Consider the following 16650-nt stretch of genomic DNA (forward strand, 5'->3'; position numbering starts at 1 on the left):
CGTTCATTATTTTCTTATTCATTTTTTTTATTCCGAGAAGCTAATTCGTAAATTGATAATAACATTTGGCATGAATATCAAATAATTTATGTTCTTTTTTATATTTTATTCATGTGTAAATCAGTACTGGTGTAAATAAAAGCTATATATCAACATTGTGATGTTCCCTGGCTGAAACTTCAATATACATACTTTTGTGAAAACCAAGCATAATATATTTTGTCCGCATAAAAGGAGATGTTTTGAAAAATGATTTAATTTTTGTCACAGTAACGGATGTCTAGGCATATTGGGAAATGAAATGCTCATTCTTTTCAGAAGTAAGAGTAGAAATAAATGCTATAAAAATCACTGATTTTGGTATATTAACAAACGAACATTTGCTGCATTTTCATATAATTAAAGAGATAATTTCATTTCTAACGAAATAAAACATTATCATCTTCCGGATTTTTTGGGGGGCTTATTTCATGATAAAAAGGGGCATGGAATGCAGTTACAAGAAAAAGTATTCAGAGCACCAACGATAACTGAAAAAGACGAAAGCCTTTTATGTTTGAATTTTAACAGCAATCATTTTAGCAAGTGAAATAGCAACATACTCTGAATCAGCAGCCTCAAACAGTTCGTCTAGTGACTCTCTGATACATAAAACAAAGGGCACAATAACGACAGACACAGTATCATCATCAGCAGCAATTCAATTCGATGTTAAGAATAGCGTATAGTATAAGATGGCGCTGCTATTTTTTTTAAATAAACGATGAAATTTGAAAAAGTTGTTTGTGAAATAATAATCTGCAGAACTCATTCACCTGCTGCGTTAGCTCAGGGTCAAGGTAATCCTTGAATGTCAAATGCCTGATGAAGTGTAAATTTGAAAATCCGGTAACCATCGAGGAAATTATTTAAAACTTGGCTTAAATTTGCACCTCAACAAGGTTATATACAGAACCCACTGTGCAGACTCAAGGTCATCTTTAAAGAACAAAATACCAGTTTATATCTTGTTTTATAGAGATCAGGTTGTGGTATAAATTTGTCACTCCTGTGACAACTCTAGTTCTTATAATGCATTGCGATGAAAACACTCAATTGTACTTGTAAACAAGAAGCAAGTTAATAACAACTATTACATTCCATACAAAATTTATTTATACCTTTAAGCAAGCATTCCAAGTTTCATATTGATACCTTTATGCAAGCATTCCAAGTTTCATATTGATACCTTTAAGCAAGCATTCCAAGTTTCAAGCAAGCTTTTCAAGTTTCATATTGGTACCTTTATCTAAGCATTCCAAGTTTCATATTTATACCTTTAAGCAAGGATTCCAAGTTTCATATTGATACCTTTAAGCAAGCATTCCAAGTTTCATATTAATACCTTTAAAATTGTTGAGAGATGGGCTACATTAAATTATTTGCACGGCGACAGCGACAACGGCGCCTAAGCGACTTATACTTTAATCAGACGAGTTAACGAGGCTTAAATTGATATGTTTAGATCCAATGATTTATTTTAGTGGAAGGTCATATGGTGCAAACGCTTGAAGCAACACTTGATATCAAATAAATATAGTGGCAGATTTCTGCCATTTCGTGTCTTCTTGTCTAGATAAAGTCACGTATATTGTCATTCTCACAATGAAAAATCGTCATTTCTTCCTGTGATATTTTCTTTGAATTTTTGCCACCATGTGGATGGGTAAATATACGGTTTCATACGGTATCTGTCCCGAGTATCTTGCTCATACGGTCCCCAATTAGCACTAGTTTTCAGACTTGCTTGCCAAACGCTGCAAATATAGTCAAAACATATTGATAATAATGTTTATTTTAAATACAAACTTTGGGGGGGGTTGCGTTCTTTGAGCGCCACCTTTTCTGACTAATCTTGTTTTTCATATTTTCGGATGAATCAAGGCCAGCTAGCATAGTTCAATCGGTTAGAGCGCAATACTTGTAATCTCGACATTCTTTGTTCGATTCCCGGGCTGGCCAGCGAAATTTACTGATCAGTCTTTCTGATGAGACTTTAAATCGAGGTGCCATGTATGAGTGTTTAAACACATGGCAAGCTCTACAATGGTGGCAAAATATATTCAAATAGAGAAAATTAGAATCCCTAAAGAAAGCCAAACACGTCAAAATTGAAAATGTTGCAGGCTCGGTTTGATTGAGCCTGTTCATAGACGGTACTGTCAAGTGCAAACTACTGTCCAAGCCCCCAAGTTCTATTTTAAGCCGGATGAGGGTTAATAAAATATTTGAATGGAATTATACCTGTAACAGTGAACCATCTTGGTAAGCTACAGCGACGATTCCTGCAGCGATCATTGCTATAACAGGTAACATTCCGACAAAAACACCACCGGCAATGGCCCCTTTGCTATATTCATATCCATCGCCATAAGCCGGAGCAGAATACTGCGTTAGCAAGGCTAAGAAGGCAATCTGCAAAAAACAAACTACATTATATTCTTTTTCTATTTCCATTTTCTTTTCCTTGTCAGAAATAAAAGAATGAACACATAACCATGTTGTGTTTTTTATGTTTTTATTGAATTAAATATAGTATCATAATGGTTAGTGCCCTTTAGATGTCAAGAGCGAGCTTATAAATCGCTATTTGACATTCTTCCCCAATTAACTGAAAAAAAAGTTTCTACAGTTAATTAAATAACGTAATGAAATATGCAGGATTACACCGCATAATGCTAACGTCGAATATAACTCTCTAAAGAATATAGCTCCCAGCGACTTTGCCTACCAAGGAATAAAGCTCTTACTGAAAAGAATTGCAGCCGAAAAAAGCTTTCAGAGTAATGAAGGTCCGCCAAATTTAACATAGCTCTAGCAGGTTATAACATAGCTGCCGTTGAAAATAACTAAATAATTATCCGATGAGCCTTCTTCGTTTGCACCTAACTATCATTGCAACGAATAAAGCTCCTAAAGGTTCATTGGAGGGCAGAGGTCGGCGAAAGCTTTCCACAGTGTAAAATCAGGGTATAAATCTAAATTCAGTTATCATTGTTTGTTTTCAGTCATGATTTATTCACTTGATCAGGTGCATACATACCTAACCATTATATACACTTAATTGAAGTAAATAACACTGACGCTCTAAATGTATTTTACGCAATTAACCACAACACGCCAAACAAATGAAATAATAGCTTTTCAAGGACTTTCTTACCGTAGCAAATAAAGGTATTGTAATGGTCCATAACACGCGAAGCACGACAGAAACGTTCCTCCCCGTCATAAAATATATATCCCGGGCAAACCTGTCAGTACCTGCAAAAAGTGTTGTGTCATATTTTAGTACAACATGCAATCATCCAATGATTGCATATGAAAGGAAAATCTAAGTGTACTTGTATAATAAAAAGAATCTGTGAAAACGATAATGTGTTTAATTTGGCTTTGACTTCGGTTATGTAATTTTATAAAGTTAGACAGTTGGATCATATACTGATGGTTGATGAAATCGATTCAATTTAAGTATATGTTAATCCTTCACCTTCTGAATTTGAATAATGGATTTGATTTTTTTTCCTTTGCAAGTGGAACAGTACATTTTAAGTCATAGGTATTTCAAAATCAAAATTCAAAAACTGAGCCACCAATTGTATAGTTCCCGGTTATACTGCACGTACATGTTAATAACAAAGGCTGAAGGCATTCCGATCAAGCAGTTAAAGGTTTAATGAAGAAAAATGCACAAAGAATTCACGATAATAATACAGAGGCTTACCATAAACCCAACAAATTGATATGCATTCAAATAAAGCTCCAAACAATAAAGCAAAGAAGGAGAAATACCAGTCTGCTAACTGAAAAAGGTAAATTCCACCCTGAAAAATAAACATGAAACACGCAATCAGGAGATACAACTTATTTTAAATCAAAAGCATCAATATTAATGGCTTATTAGCGTCTTGAATCATAGAATTTTTTTCATAGTTACAAACTGCTTCTAGACATGTAAAATCTAATACATTACGCATATTTTTTTAATATTGGCTAATATTATGGAAGGCATACTTTTTTCATCAATTATTATGATATAATCATTGAAAATCAAATTTAATAAATTTATAAATATAAAAATACATATAAAAATAATAACGTTACAAAAAATGCTTGGTAGTTAATATCTTTTTAAAGACATCTAGAAGGTCTTACATTCATTGTGAGCGGAAGTCCTGTGAGAAAGAAAAATAATCCAGTAATAATGTTGACAAGAACGCGCCTTTTCAGTAACTGACGTGGAAATTGGTCTATAATACAGCTGGTAACAGTCTCTATCATTCCAAACTAAAACATGTAACAACATTTGTCCATTTACTTGAAATATACAGTAGGCTAGATCAAGTCTTATTTGCACACCTAATTATAAACTTATATATGTGTTACCTAAAAATAATGTGGCTTTGTTTGCTACATATATAAGAATCAATTTTCTCAATATTAATAGAAAGTTTGTCTAAAAATAGTCTACGTTCGATCCCAATATTTGTAAAATAAAAAAAGTCTAAAAAAGTGGACGTTTGCCTGCTACATTTGTGAAAACAAAAAAGTCGTCTGCTTTATTTCTAAAAGGTTTTGTTAAGAAACTGAAACATAAGCAAAATTTTCTTTATGTAGCCATGATCTCAAACAAATTTGCTTACTGTTCTGTTTCATCGTCAACCGGCAGTTCATTTTGCATTCACGACAATAGTGTAAAAATAATCTACACAAGATTAATGTAATAATGTTTAAAAAATGTCGTAATTGTTAAGTGCTAAATTTCAACAGATATCAGTCAAGAGATCATATGAATATTTATGATACATTTGACAAACATGTGGAAACAAAGCAGATGAAAAGATCCATCTAGAAAGCAGGGCACATCACAAAATATGCTTGACAAAAGAAAAATCGCTGGAAAATGTAATTATAACTACTTACAATGCTGTCAAAGACTACGGTGATCAGCATTAGGAAAAGCAGTACTGCCCATAGATGTGGTACAGGCATCATACTAATTGCTGTTGGAAACACAACAAACACCAGACCGGGTCCTGTTGAAGAAATTCAACGTTAATTTAACAGCAATAAATTATTGATGCAGTTCTCATAGCAATTATTACCTCCCTTCATCTTAATGAAAACTTATTAAAACCTTTTACATGTTGGTGTAATAATGACATACATATGTATAAAAAAAATTAGACAATTCAGCTAAATCAGATGTTTATATTGATTTTTTTCATATTTTATCAATTAAATTATTGTAGAATATTGACACCGAACTGCCTGCCTATTTTGGCAAGGAATATGAATATTGTAAATACTGCACTATCTATTTGCTTAGTACAAAAGCCTTATAATATCAAATTATATAAAATTTAAAATATAAAGGAGTTGTTACGTAAATCAAAAGGCATAATTACACGAAACACCGCAGTCACGTGAAACGCAAGGCGTAATAATGCAAATAAAGGCATTATTACGCGTATCAAAAAGGTGTTCTAACGCGAACGAAAAGGTTTTATAACACCTTCTGTTTTGCGTTATAACGCCTTTCCAATATTTCATTTTATTTCATTTGATACTGTTAGGGTTTCTAAGCTCAGCTTAATCTTACTACATTAATGAAATGTACATACCCGATTGCTCTGCTACTTTGGCGACGGTCATGCCAGACGATTTTGCAATAAAGCCTAGTAAAGCAAACACAACCATGCCATTGTAAAAAGCGGTGAACCCAGCAAAAATTACACATATCGTAGAGAACCTGTAATATAATGTTCGACCTTTTACCTTTACCCACGTACCTCCTTGACCAAATGGTAAAGCTCGCTAGTTCGATATCACTTGCATATTAGAGCAGTTGGTTCGAATCCGGGTTAAGGCAATGGATTCTTTGATAATGTATTAGTAATGGATTTGGAATAACATATTAGATGCATATCACCTAATGCAAGAAAATGGCTCAGCTGTATTTATTGCATATAAGTAACTTTCAAAATCTGTAATACAACACACATGTTTAAAAAAAAATAAAAGTATAAGGCTTTGTTATGATATGGGGGCCTTTTAAAAATACCTTTTTCAGAGAAAAAGGTTTAAAATAATTAAACTTTCAAACCCTTTAAATTAAATTTTTTATATGTAAAAAGCCCTTTTAAAAAATCAAAAAATTTCTTTTAAAATTTAAAACAAATTTTGGAGCATAAATCTTTACAGGCTTGGTTTCCCAAAAAAGGGATTTTTTTGAGGGAAATTTTGTTATAACTTGACGGGGGTTGTTTAATTTCCCCCCCAAGAAGGCCAAAAGACAAAAACACCTGTAGACCTCCTCTAACCATCCTTTCCCCAAATATTTTTTTTAAAAGGGGTTTTATAAGCCCAAACATTTTTTATTTTAATTTTAACCCTTTTTAAGAAATTACGATGTTGATTGTTTTCATTGATGTTTGTGAAATATTGACGATTTTGTGGTGTTTTGCGTCGCTGATGAAATACTGGAATTTAGCCTTAAAAATCAATACTCTTATGACATAAACATTTAAAGGCAACAATGTCTTTGAAGGTTTCAAATCCTTTTTCTTTCAAATGCGTACATGTTTCAAGTTCCCTTAAAAGCTTTTCATTTGTCACTGTTTTAAAGGTTTTTTTTTATTTTTATATATTTTTTTATTATTATTTCTAATACATATACAAAATTATATCTTTTTTTTTTATTTGAAATCACTAACATTAGTAAACAGAATTGAAAACATTTAACTTTAATAAGAATTTCATTGAATTTTGTAGTTAGTGTAGATTATTTAACAAAGTTACCTGTGTTGTGAGAAGTTTTGAAAAGTCTGGTACTACGAATGCTTTAAGACCATCAATTGCTCCGTCAAGAGTTAGAGCCTTTACAAAAATAATTGTCAAAAGAACGTACGGTGCCGTAGCTGTTACATAAACGACCTGAAACATAGAATGTCATTTACATAAATTTTGTACTACAGACGTTTTTTTCAATTGTGCCATCGATGCTCTTCTGTACTGTGTTACGTCTTACCAACACTGTAAAGATGATATGACGAATTTTCAGCTTTACGGTGCAGAAATACCTCGGGTGCCCCCATCCATCATTTCTGGCAAAAACAGACAGCTGCGTTGGACAATCGACTAACTGGATTGTTTTCTGACAAGCAAGAAAGAAGATCCAAAGTCCCTGATTGGATTAAGACCCGCAAAAGAGCTAGTGGTTCAATGTCAAGTGTCCAAATACTGTATTCGAAAATTTTATATAAATTGTGTCTTGAAAAAAATGAAGATGTTTTATAAAAATTGATAACTGTGCAACTACTAGCCTTGCCAAGAGATTTAACACCTTTGATGACGGCAGCTACACAAAGAAACCAAGCAATGAAAAGGCAGATCACAAGATGCAACTGTAAACTTCCCATGTCCTCCAAGCCACGAGATCGTCCAATTACCTTATACCTAAAATGTTGTAAGTAAATGTTTGACAATGCCCTTAATCATATTAATTTATTACATTAAATGGCCTGAACTAGAGTCTAGAATGAACATGATTCGGAAGAATGCTGCAAGTAATTATTGGTGAATAGTTCTTATACTAATCATTCGTGATAGTTTTAAATAACTCCCTTTTCAAGATTTTTTAAGATTTCTATTTTTCTACAATGTATAATTTGCTGTCAATATGGTACTTAAGCTACATCTTAAATGTTATTTTGCTTTATGATGTCAAAATTTGTTTATGTAAACAATTTTAAGATAAAATATGTCATTTTATTAAATATAACCTTTAAAATTGGCAATGCAAATTTAAACATAGGCAACAAGTGAAAACCAGAGAAACATTCAAACACCATCATGACGCACTCATGTCATGTTCAGAAAGATCTAGAAGAGGTCGGAGAGTGAGAAACAGTTTGTAGCACAATAAAACTAAAAGAAAATAAATCATTTTTAATTTAAACTGCATCTTCATTGTATTTTTAATTAAAAGAAAATTTCTTTCTTTGTTTGTAAGATGAAATTTTATTGCAATTAGTGAGCTTTAAAAAGAATATTCTCTCGAATGGCGTAGCTACGTGTGAGAATACTTTTTTTTTTAGATTCACAAAAATTGTCATGTATATTTGATATTGCCATTAGCTTTTTGATATAAATTGATGATAAACTGCAGAGTCACTCTGTGTTTTAAGAGTTGAAAAAAGCTACCTTTCTGATATACATGCAAAATACAAAATTTTGATAAAACAATGTATTGGAACACAATTTGATAATTGTAAGCAAATGATACTTATTTAAGATGCAATTATCACATGAATAGCAAGAATGAGAGTGTTGCATGAAAAATGTAATAATACAAATTTATATATCAGCAAATAATTTTTAAAATTTTAATCAACGTTAAGACTACATGTTGTTTCAACTTTCAACTCCGAATATAGATCCAATGTTATTTAGACGTTAACACCTGGCCATTTTTAACGTTGTTTCATTAACGATGACGTGGTTCGGATCATTTACATAAAATATACTCACTCCCAAAATTCGTAGGCTGAAGAACTGGATGTCATGAATGATGATGTTATATTAGTTTGAGGAACTGGAGATGGATCTATCAACATGTTGTTTGTCAAATTGTATAATTTTGATTGTGTTAAAATAGTTTCATTTACGGATGAACTGTTTGTTGTGACTGTATTTGTGCTTGTAAATCTATTGGAAACTGTATCCCATATTACTAAAATAAAACAAAATCCATTAATTTCTAAGATATGCATTCATATTATTAAGTTTTCAAGACGCTCAGCTCCAAAATGTTTTCATAGAGCAAAATTATAAAAACACACCCCTACGAATAATGTTCACATGAGTTTATATTTTAATAATAAGGCTGGTGGTAAAATAACAAATTTCGTAGTTTCTTTAAATAGATGTTCGGACAATTTCTTTCATCTACAGGAAAAGATATTTCAACAATGGTCCTTTAATTTGAAATATTATCTGCAAACATGCTTGTCATCATATTATGTCTTATCAATATTTGGGAAACAAAATAATATATATATATAAAACAACATTTTTTATTCAATTCTTTGTTCAATTTTTTAATCAGTCGTAATACATTAACGATTCGAAACAATACCTGTGCAGTTAACAGTGTTCCATGGGTTATTACATGTTGTCCAAGGAAGTGTGGGTAGAAAAGAACTGTACAAGAAGTATAGAACCCAGGCCAAAACACAGATCGCGTACCATAACACCGTAAATGACAACATGACTTGTAGAATGCCTAAACCTGTTATCAGATAAATAAATAGTAAAGTCTGCATAAAACTAACTTTTGAACAGTAAATTTTAATGTCGATAAACCTTTTAAAAAATCTCTTTATGATGAGTTAATGTGATTAAATGCACGGAAAAGTATCGACACAATAATACAAAAGTACATTTTCATTTCTTTACTTTATCTATAGAGATTTTTATATCAAAATGCTTGAATCATGGCGACCATGTAGAAATTACTAAATCTTTTCTGAAAAAATTGAGGTGCGACATAATATCACTACTTCTCTTGCACAGGTTCCTCAGTATCTCTTAACATAAAGGTAAACATTTATTACCAAGTAAACTTGCCTTTGAACAATGAACAAAACTCAAAAGCTTGCGCAGCACTTTGTCCTGTAAACTGTCCAAGGCAAACTTCTAAATAGTACAAAGGTCCACCGGAGGTGATGAGGCAAAAAAAGAATGGAATTAAAAAGGCACCTCCTCCGTTCCGACTGCAGAAAATAAAAACAAGAGTAAGCTTGCATGGTCGTATAAAACATTTTAAGGTTGAGATTTTTTTGAGATTCAAAGTTAACAAGGGAAGCGAGAGAATATGCTTAAAAATCTTTACGCCGATAGTTCGCCTGAAGACAGCAGACATAGAACAAACAGAAATAAGCACATATGTAAACGCAAAAAAAAATGTCATATGAAGTACCCAAATTGGTAGCAAAATTTTTGTAATTGTTCTTACTTTACTTAAATATGAAAGACAAGGATAGAACATTTGCAAGCTAATACCATTTCATATCCATAAAGCTTATACTTACCTTTGCATCGCATGTCATCTATATTGATAACATATGCAGTTGTTAGTAAATTGAAATGTTTTTTTTTTTATTATCTTTGAAAGATTTCAATTATCAATTATCGTATGCCCGGTTGGTTAACATGTTCACCGGTTTAATTGAAATTTGTTTACCAACACAGCAGTATGAAAATATTTGCCCGTAAAACAGATGACACGTGATCATTATGCTGTTTCATTTTATTTTTCAATATGATAGTTACAATTACGAGAACGCCGTGCATATCTTACCTGCAAACAATGGGAAATCTCCATACGCTTCCTATACCTACTGTGTAACCCGTTATTGCCAACAGAAACTCTATTTTGTTTGACCATACACCGCGGTCCTGCTCAAATTCTTCTTTCTCCGATTCCAACCATACTTTTTCTTCAACTTCTGTATCTGAACTATCCTCCATTTCATCATTTTGTTTCCTCAGAATTAATTTTTTACTAGCCGTGTCATTTAGGCCATTGTCGTTTAATTGTTTTAGTTCTGTTGTATCCATCTGTAGAATTAAAACAAATCTAACAAAAAAACCTTCAAATTACAAATAATAAAGTGTTTCTTATAATATATTGTATAGATTTTATATACCATTTGCACTCGACTATCACGAAGATTTTAAGGCTTCGTTACATAACGTTATCCATTTGAACATATCTAAATAGTTTGTTTCACTTATCTAAACATGTAATTTAACGATGCATGTATATGAAAAATAAACATCATCTCTTGAGTCCACAACGCATTATTCTATATAAATGAGGCAACAGGGTAGTGAGGGTATTTTCGGATCAGTGGGCCGTGACTTTATCGGTGCATGGCACTTTGACATAAACCATATAAATTTAATAATGGTTTTAAATTGATTTTTTGATACCACAACTACACGTTGTAAAATTTTATTCAAATTAAACTATTAATATTTTATAAAGTGTTTCTGTTTCTCTCAACTATGAATATTCTCTAATATTAACTTATAAGTTCTATAAGTTGTAATTAAAGTAAAATGTTAAAATGTAACAATTACAGCATTTAATATTACCTTGAGAATTTCATTGAAATCATAGAAATCTATCAGGGTCCTGTTAGGTTTGTCCTTATTGAACCACTATAAAAGGGTTAAATTCTAGAGTTAAGTTTGTACGAATTACAGACCATGTTATGTTTGTAAAATAGCATTTTTGTACAGATACTAAAGAATTGGATATGAATCGTTCGTATTCCTGGACGTTATGACATAACCTTATAAAATCGTAATTTTCTTCCGAAACTAATCATCAACAAAATAGATAAAATGGAATTCCTAAAGAACGGCTAAAACGACAAATTGAAAATGTTGTAAGCTCAGTTTGATGTCGTTAAAAGTATTGTCACCTGCAATTACATATTTCGTTTTTCCAAGGTTTTCACATTCGATTTCCACATACATTATGCATAACTTTTTGAGTAACAAGAGTAAGAAAAACATTAGAGTTGTGTTCATAAATCCCACAATCCGACCGTAAACATTTTTAACATTTTCCAAAGAAGGGTTATATTTCATGTCACATTGAATGAAGTCATTGTGTGTGTGCATTCCAGATCAAAGAATATATAACATTTTGCGTGTTTGACATCATTAACTAGCTCCTATTTGATTGTCATTAATATATTCCACAGTTTCTGGATTCATGTAACAAATATTTCTCACTAAAAAACACAAACGTGATTTATATTCACTAATTTTTTCTAAGGATAAACATTTACTTATTGAACAGCAAGTGGAATTTCTTTTAAGCGTTATAATGTTGTTAATGTTGAAACAGACTTTCTTCTCCTTTTTTTAGTTATAATGTTCTTTGGGTAGGCATGTAGCTTTCTTCAAAGATCGAGTATATGGCCGAAGTATAAGAGTGTCCATCGGCCGGAAATTTGGCAAACTTCAATGCATGGTATAGTATATCTCTGCAGCTTAACTGCTATAGCCTAATATTTATCTTCATAGAACAGTGTACTCTATGACGTAGCAACATATATTTTACGGTATTCACTCGTGACAGCTGCTATTCATTTGCTATTTGATAAAGAAGTTCATAAGCGTTCAGCTCTTATCTTTCGAAAAATCTAACAGTTTAAGAGAAATTAGTTTGCAAATGAACGATGCAGAACATTAGAGAAGAACACAGTATGAACATTTATGAAATTTATATGAACGTTTTATTTATGCATGAGAAATTTCGTATCCAGTATGAAAACATTAATTTAAAAATGATGTTATTTTTGCGCGTTTGAACTAAGTAACCTTTTGTTCTTTCTTTTTATATCTGTTCATATTTTGCTCTTCTTATTGCATGTATACACGACCCAACAAAACGGAAATCCATAGTGTTTGCGAGTGTGATCCATAACGACTTTGCTGATGTAATTATTACGTTAAAGCCAAATATACTATTCAAATACATTGTATTAAGCTGATTTGAAGTCCACTATAACACAGAAAACGGTTCCCGTTTAAATAGATTTACATCAGTTTTTGAACAGAATTACTTATTATCTTTTGTTACAGATGAAAAGACTGGCTCAATGGGTATTTTCTGCTATGTTATTTTAAGTGAAAGTCACAGAAAATTACCAGTATTCAACAATAGATAAAAAAATTAAATTTCAAATGATGTATAATATCAGAGACATAGATGTTATCTACTTCTCTGAAAATATGAAAGGATCTACAAAGGACTCGTGAGTTCGTTATCAAACTCCGATCTCGCCAAAGCCAGATACTCTGATAATAACCCTCATTAAAAACAAAATCTATATATTGATGTAATATTTAAATCGCTGTTTTTATTTTACAAAAGAAGGAAAAAAATTAAGTCTGGATATTAAGGAAGACACGGATCAATGTATCACAGTTGAACTGACAAAACCAAAATATTGTCTGACTATTCTATAGGTTATTCAAAATAAGTTCAAAACATATTTAGAAAAAATACGATCATCATTAAAGCAAGCATACTTCCACCATCGTGTTGAAAATATAAATAAGTAAAAGACATGAACTTACGCGGTCTCGATTTAACAGCACATAGGACATTTAGATTTTATAAACCCTTAGTTTACCCGAATGCGTTAAAGCGGTCAGTATAATTATTTCATAGCCACAAATTAAATTTAATCACATCTTTTTGCGAACATCTCACGAAACGTACCGAAAATCTATCGAAGATTAATATATTGCGTGCATTGACCGTATAATCAGTATGCATTTCACAGGTAAATAAAATCAAACAATGCTTGTCTAGCAAAGTTTATTCATAACATGTTCAGATTAAGATTTTATGTTGACACTAATTCGTTGAATCACAAGATGTAATAAAGGTAAAACATGTTCAGGGTACCATAACAACATTGTTCATATATAGAAAAATCAATTCAAACTGTAAACTTTATCAACTGTAGTGTTTTTAATTTATGTTTTTGGACCTAAAATTGGTACATTATAAGAGCTTCATAAGTATTGCTTCTATCTGGTATTCTAGAAAGTTATTTACGACTATCTTAATCTTTTTACATTTAACTTGATAATTATTATCATTTTATTTATCTGATGAATCAGTTTTTCCTCGGCATTTTTACATATAAATAAATCATAATATTGAAAGTTGCAACCTAACCTTACCAAACCTTACCTAACCTAACCTACCCTACCCTACCTTACCCTCTTATGTCCAAGGAAACATTAGGAACATATAAAACATATCATTTTCTTTTTTTTCTTTTTTTTTTTTCATTTTAAAGAAATTGAATGAAGTGATTCGGATTGCCTTATATTCGGATTGCCCACACATACTGTAATTTATATAAAAGACTAAAGAAATTTATAAAACATGAAATCGAAGTTAACTATCATTCTGAAAAAGTTCGGAACATAACTCTGATACTGCATGCCAATGAGCATGAAGATGTTTTCATTTTACCTGACTTTATCCTCGTTCCGATTTCACTGTGGTACTGAACACACAATTTAAATTCACATAAATATTTGAAGTAATTTCATAAAATCTTAAGAATTTAAGAAATACCAAAATAATTAACACACGTTTTATTCTGTTTCTCGTAATACATATTTAAAATATACGTTAATTCACTCAACACTATTTGTCACTTTAGAAAATTTAATTTCAAACATCGATAAGGTATAATGTAAAAGTTATTTAAATTACAATTATCAAACTTTAACGTTATTAGCTATCTCATGGTATTATAAAACGTCCCGGTTGAATGGTGAGAATAAAAAGAAAATATTGCTCATAAATTTCACATTCACGACCTCTTATTTAGGAGTTCGGTGGGTGCTTTAATAATGACATTAGCAAGTTTCAAGTTTCAAGTTTATTGTATTGTAACTCTAGTCCATCGCCCCAAATACACAATATAATATCAGAAAGATACATGTACATCTAATTGTGTCAAAAGTTATAAAATACAAAACATAACCATATAATATTTAACATTGTACAACAAGGTAGAGGATTATACATATTACATAGGCTTCCTGTGAACGTTGCCTTTGCCTTGTTGATCTTTATTCTTGTTTTTTTTTTAATGTAAATCACGTAATATCAGGTTTAGAACATGAAAAACTATACAAAACAACATATTATTGCATAAAAAATCAAACTTTTGTTTACATTTGCGTATTTTCTGCAGGAAAATATTTGATCTGTTTCTATCAATAAAAAATACATTACACTATACAATAGACATTTATGCATGCCTTAACGTTGAAATATACGTAACTGTCTGTAAAAAAATGTTTGAAACCAAATGAAATTCTATTTGGACATAGAAGAACCCACGCCGGAAAGAATATCTCTACAAAGACTGAATAAAAATTTAAAATAAAAAAAGGTAAATATACAGGAAAGTCAGGAAAGTAGAATCACGTATTGATTTTTTCAAAAGAAGCTCTGAATTTAAAAAAAATGCAAAAAAGTTAAAACTTGTCTTTTAAATGACTTTCCTTTGTATTTGCCTTCACTATCGGATTCAAGTGCACATGTGGATCAGCAGAAATCCACATACTGTGCTCATTTTAATTTAAAATAAATGCTTAGTTATAAACACTAACCAATTTAGTGCTTTATATTATTTTTTATATGCGATTTACTAGACTGATTAAATTGAGTCCATTTACCAAAGTAAATGTGATATGATATTATTTGAAATATTGAAATTGTAATTGACAAACACAAAAACGAGTTAAATTTTAAATGTTATAACCATTGAATAAGTAAGAAAACCTCCACAACTTGTTAAAACTAGGTAAGTAATAAAATCCCGCAAAATATTTACATTAAAAAAATTATCATCTTTATGATATTACCTGTATCTTCATGCAATAAATCTGAACGTCGTCTCTTTGAAGTATGCCATTAAGATTGTAATGAATCTTTATCATAACATGTTTTGGTATGGGTCTTCAGGACTTTACAACCGGAACATGTTTATTGTAAATTATTTGTTTGTTAACTCTTATGTATTTTAATAATACATATTAAGTGAAAATAGACATTTGAAATTAAATTTAATATTTACATATTATTAAATTTGTAGTACTTGTCGGGGTTGTTACTCAATGATACTGTATTAAATTTTTTATTGTGTCAAATAAAGAAACGATAAAAACACCAATTTGGTTATACGTAAATGCAAAGTTTTAAGAATGTGATCTCGTACTTGCGCATGGACAAAAGAGCATCGCTCTACTTAGAAATGTAATAGAAGTTCATAGACAATTCCGAACAACTTGCAAAAAGTCAGAACATGTGATTATGCATGTTTATGGACATAATTTAAGTTTTCAATTTACCTGATTTAATCCTTCGTCCGATTTTACTGCGATGCTAAATAGAAAATTTAAAAATCTTAAAAATATATAATTTCACAAAATCTTAAGAAATTAAGAACATTTTCCAAATGAGTAGCGAAATAACACACATTTTATCCAGTTCTTTGTATCATATTCAGAATCTAGGTAAATGCAGAGCACATTATGTGTTACTTTACAAAATTAATTCCAAACATTGATAACATATGTACAAGTATATTACGACTATCATAATTAAACAAGCTTTAAAAAAACACACCAGGTCACCCGTGTCCATCGGTATGACACTAACCATTTTGCAAAATCCACATAACAAATTGTGTGATATTATGCACTATATGGGTAACACAATTTTATTTTAAACACCTTATGTATCAATTTAAATCATTGATGATGAAGTCGTCTAATGATAAATTAAACAGAGGACTTTTGTATGCCTTTTTGGATCATGGAATTGTTAATATATTTCTTATATCTGTTATAAATCACAATTCATGTTTTACGTACTTATCGCTTAAAGTTATCTTTCGGGGTGACATAACAACTTTAGGGGTAATGTATAAAAATAATAATGTAATTGTTGAGTACTGATAAAATGTATTCTTCAGTTATTGTCCTACGCAG

At 30.9% G+C, this 16650-nt stretch overlaps 1 protein-coding gene and 1 long non-coding RNA gene across 5 annotated transcripts; both read right to left on the reverse strand.

Annotated features, from left to right (window-relative positions):
- Positions 1 to 281: 281 nt before the first annotated feature.
- Positions 282 to 1788, reverse strand: LOC132755446 (uncharacterized). The gene is made up of 2 exons (XR_009629210.1): positions 1317 to 1788; positions 282 to 1228 (listed from the first exon to the last, which is right to left on the reverse strand). It is a non-coding gene; the product is annotated as an uncharacterized LOC132755446 (long non-coding RNA).
- A 465-nt stretch (positions 1789 to 2253) lies between these two features.
- On the reverse strand, positions 2254 to 16232 carry LOC132755440 (sodium- and chloride-dependent betaine transporter-like). Of its 4 annotated transcripts, none has more exons than XM_060746304.1 (10): positions 16009 to 16232; positions 10400 to 10659; positions 9667 to 9812; positions 9176 to 9328; positions 8569 to 8770; positions 7362 to 7494; positions 6838 to 6972; positions 5661 to 5788; positions 4960 to 5072; positions 4192 to 4323 (listed from the first exon to the last, which is right to left on the reverse strand). In XM_060746304.1, exons 2-9 carry the CDS (start codon positions 10657 to 10659, stop codon positions 5033 to 5035), a joined length of 1197 nt encoding a protein of 398 aa, XP_060602287.1. In that variant the 5' UTR covers positions 16009 to 16232; the 3' UTR covers positions 4192 to 4323; positions 4960 to 5032. The 4 variants fall into 4 exon arrangements, with proteins under 4 accessions (XP_060602288.1, XP_060602287.1, XP_060602285.1 ...); XM_060746302.1 differs by lacking the exon at positions 16009 to 16232 and adding an exon at positions 14114 to 14388; XM_060746303.1 differs by lacking the exon at positions 16009 to 16232 and adding an exon at positions 14236 to 14377.
- Positions 16233 to 16650: the final 418 nt, after the last annotated feature.

This window comes from Ruditapes philippinarum, unplaced genomic scaffold, assembly GCF_026571515.1.
Source record: "Ruditapes philippinarum isolate M1 unplaced genomic scaffold, ASM2657151v2 ctg1397_1_1_1_1, whole genome shotgun sequence".
Classification (NCBI taxonomy): Eukaryota; Metazoa; Mollusca; class Bivalvia; order Venerida; family Veneridae; genus Ruditapes; species Ruditapes philippinarum.

Excerpts from the sequence above, each read along its gene's own strand:
- LOC132755440 (XM_060746304.1), bottom strand. The coding sequence starts at position 10,659 with ATGGATACAACAGAACTAAAACAATTAAACGACAATGGCCTAAATGAC. Across the intron at positions 5,789-6,837 it reads CAAAACTTCTCACAACACAG|GTTCTCTACGATATGTGTAA; the intron begins GTAACTTTGTTA and ends ATTATATTACAG. Across the intron at positions 5,073-5,660 it reads CAAAGTAGCAGAGCAATCGG|GACCCGGTCTGGTGTTTGTT; the intron begins GTATGTACATTT and ends TTTCTTCAACAG.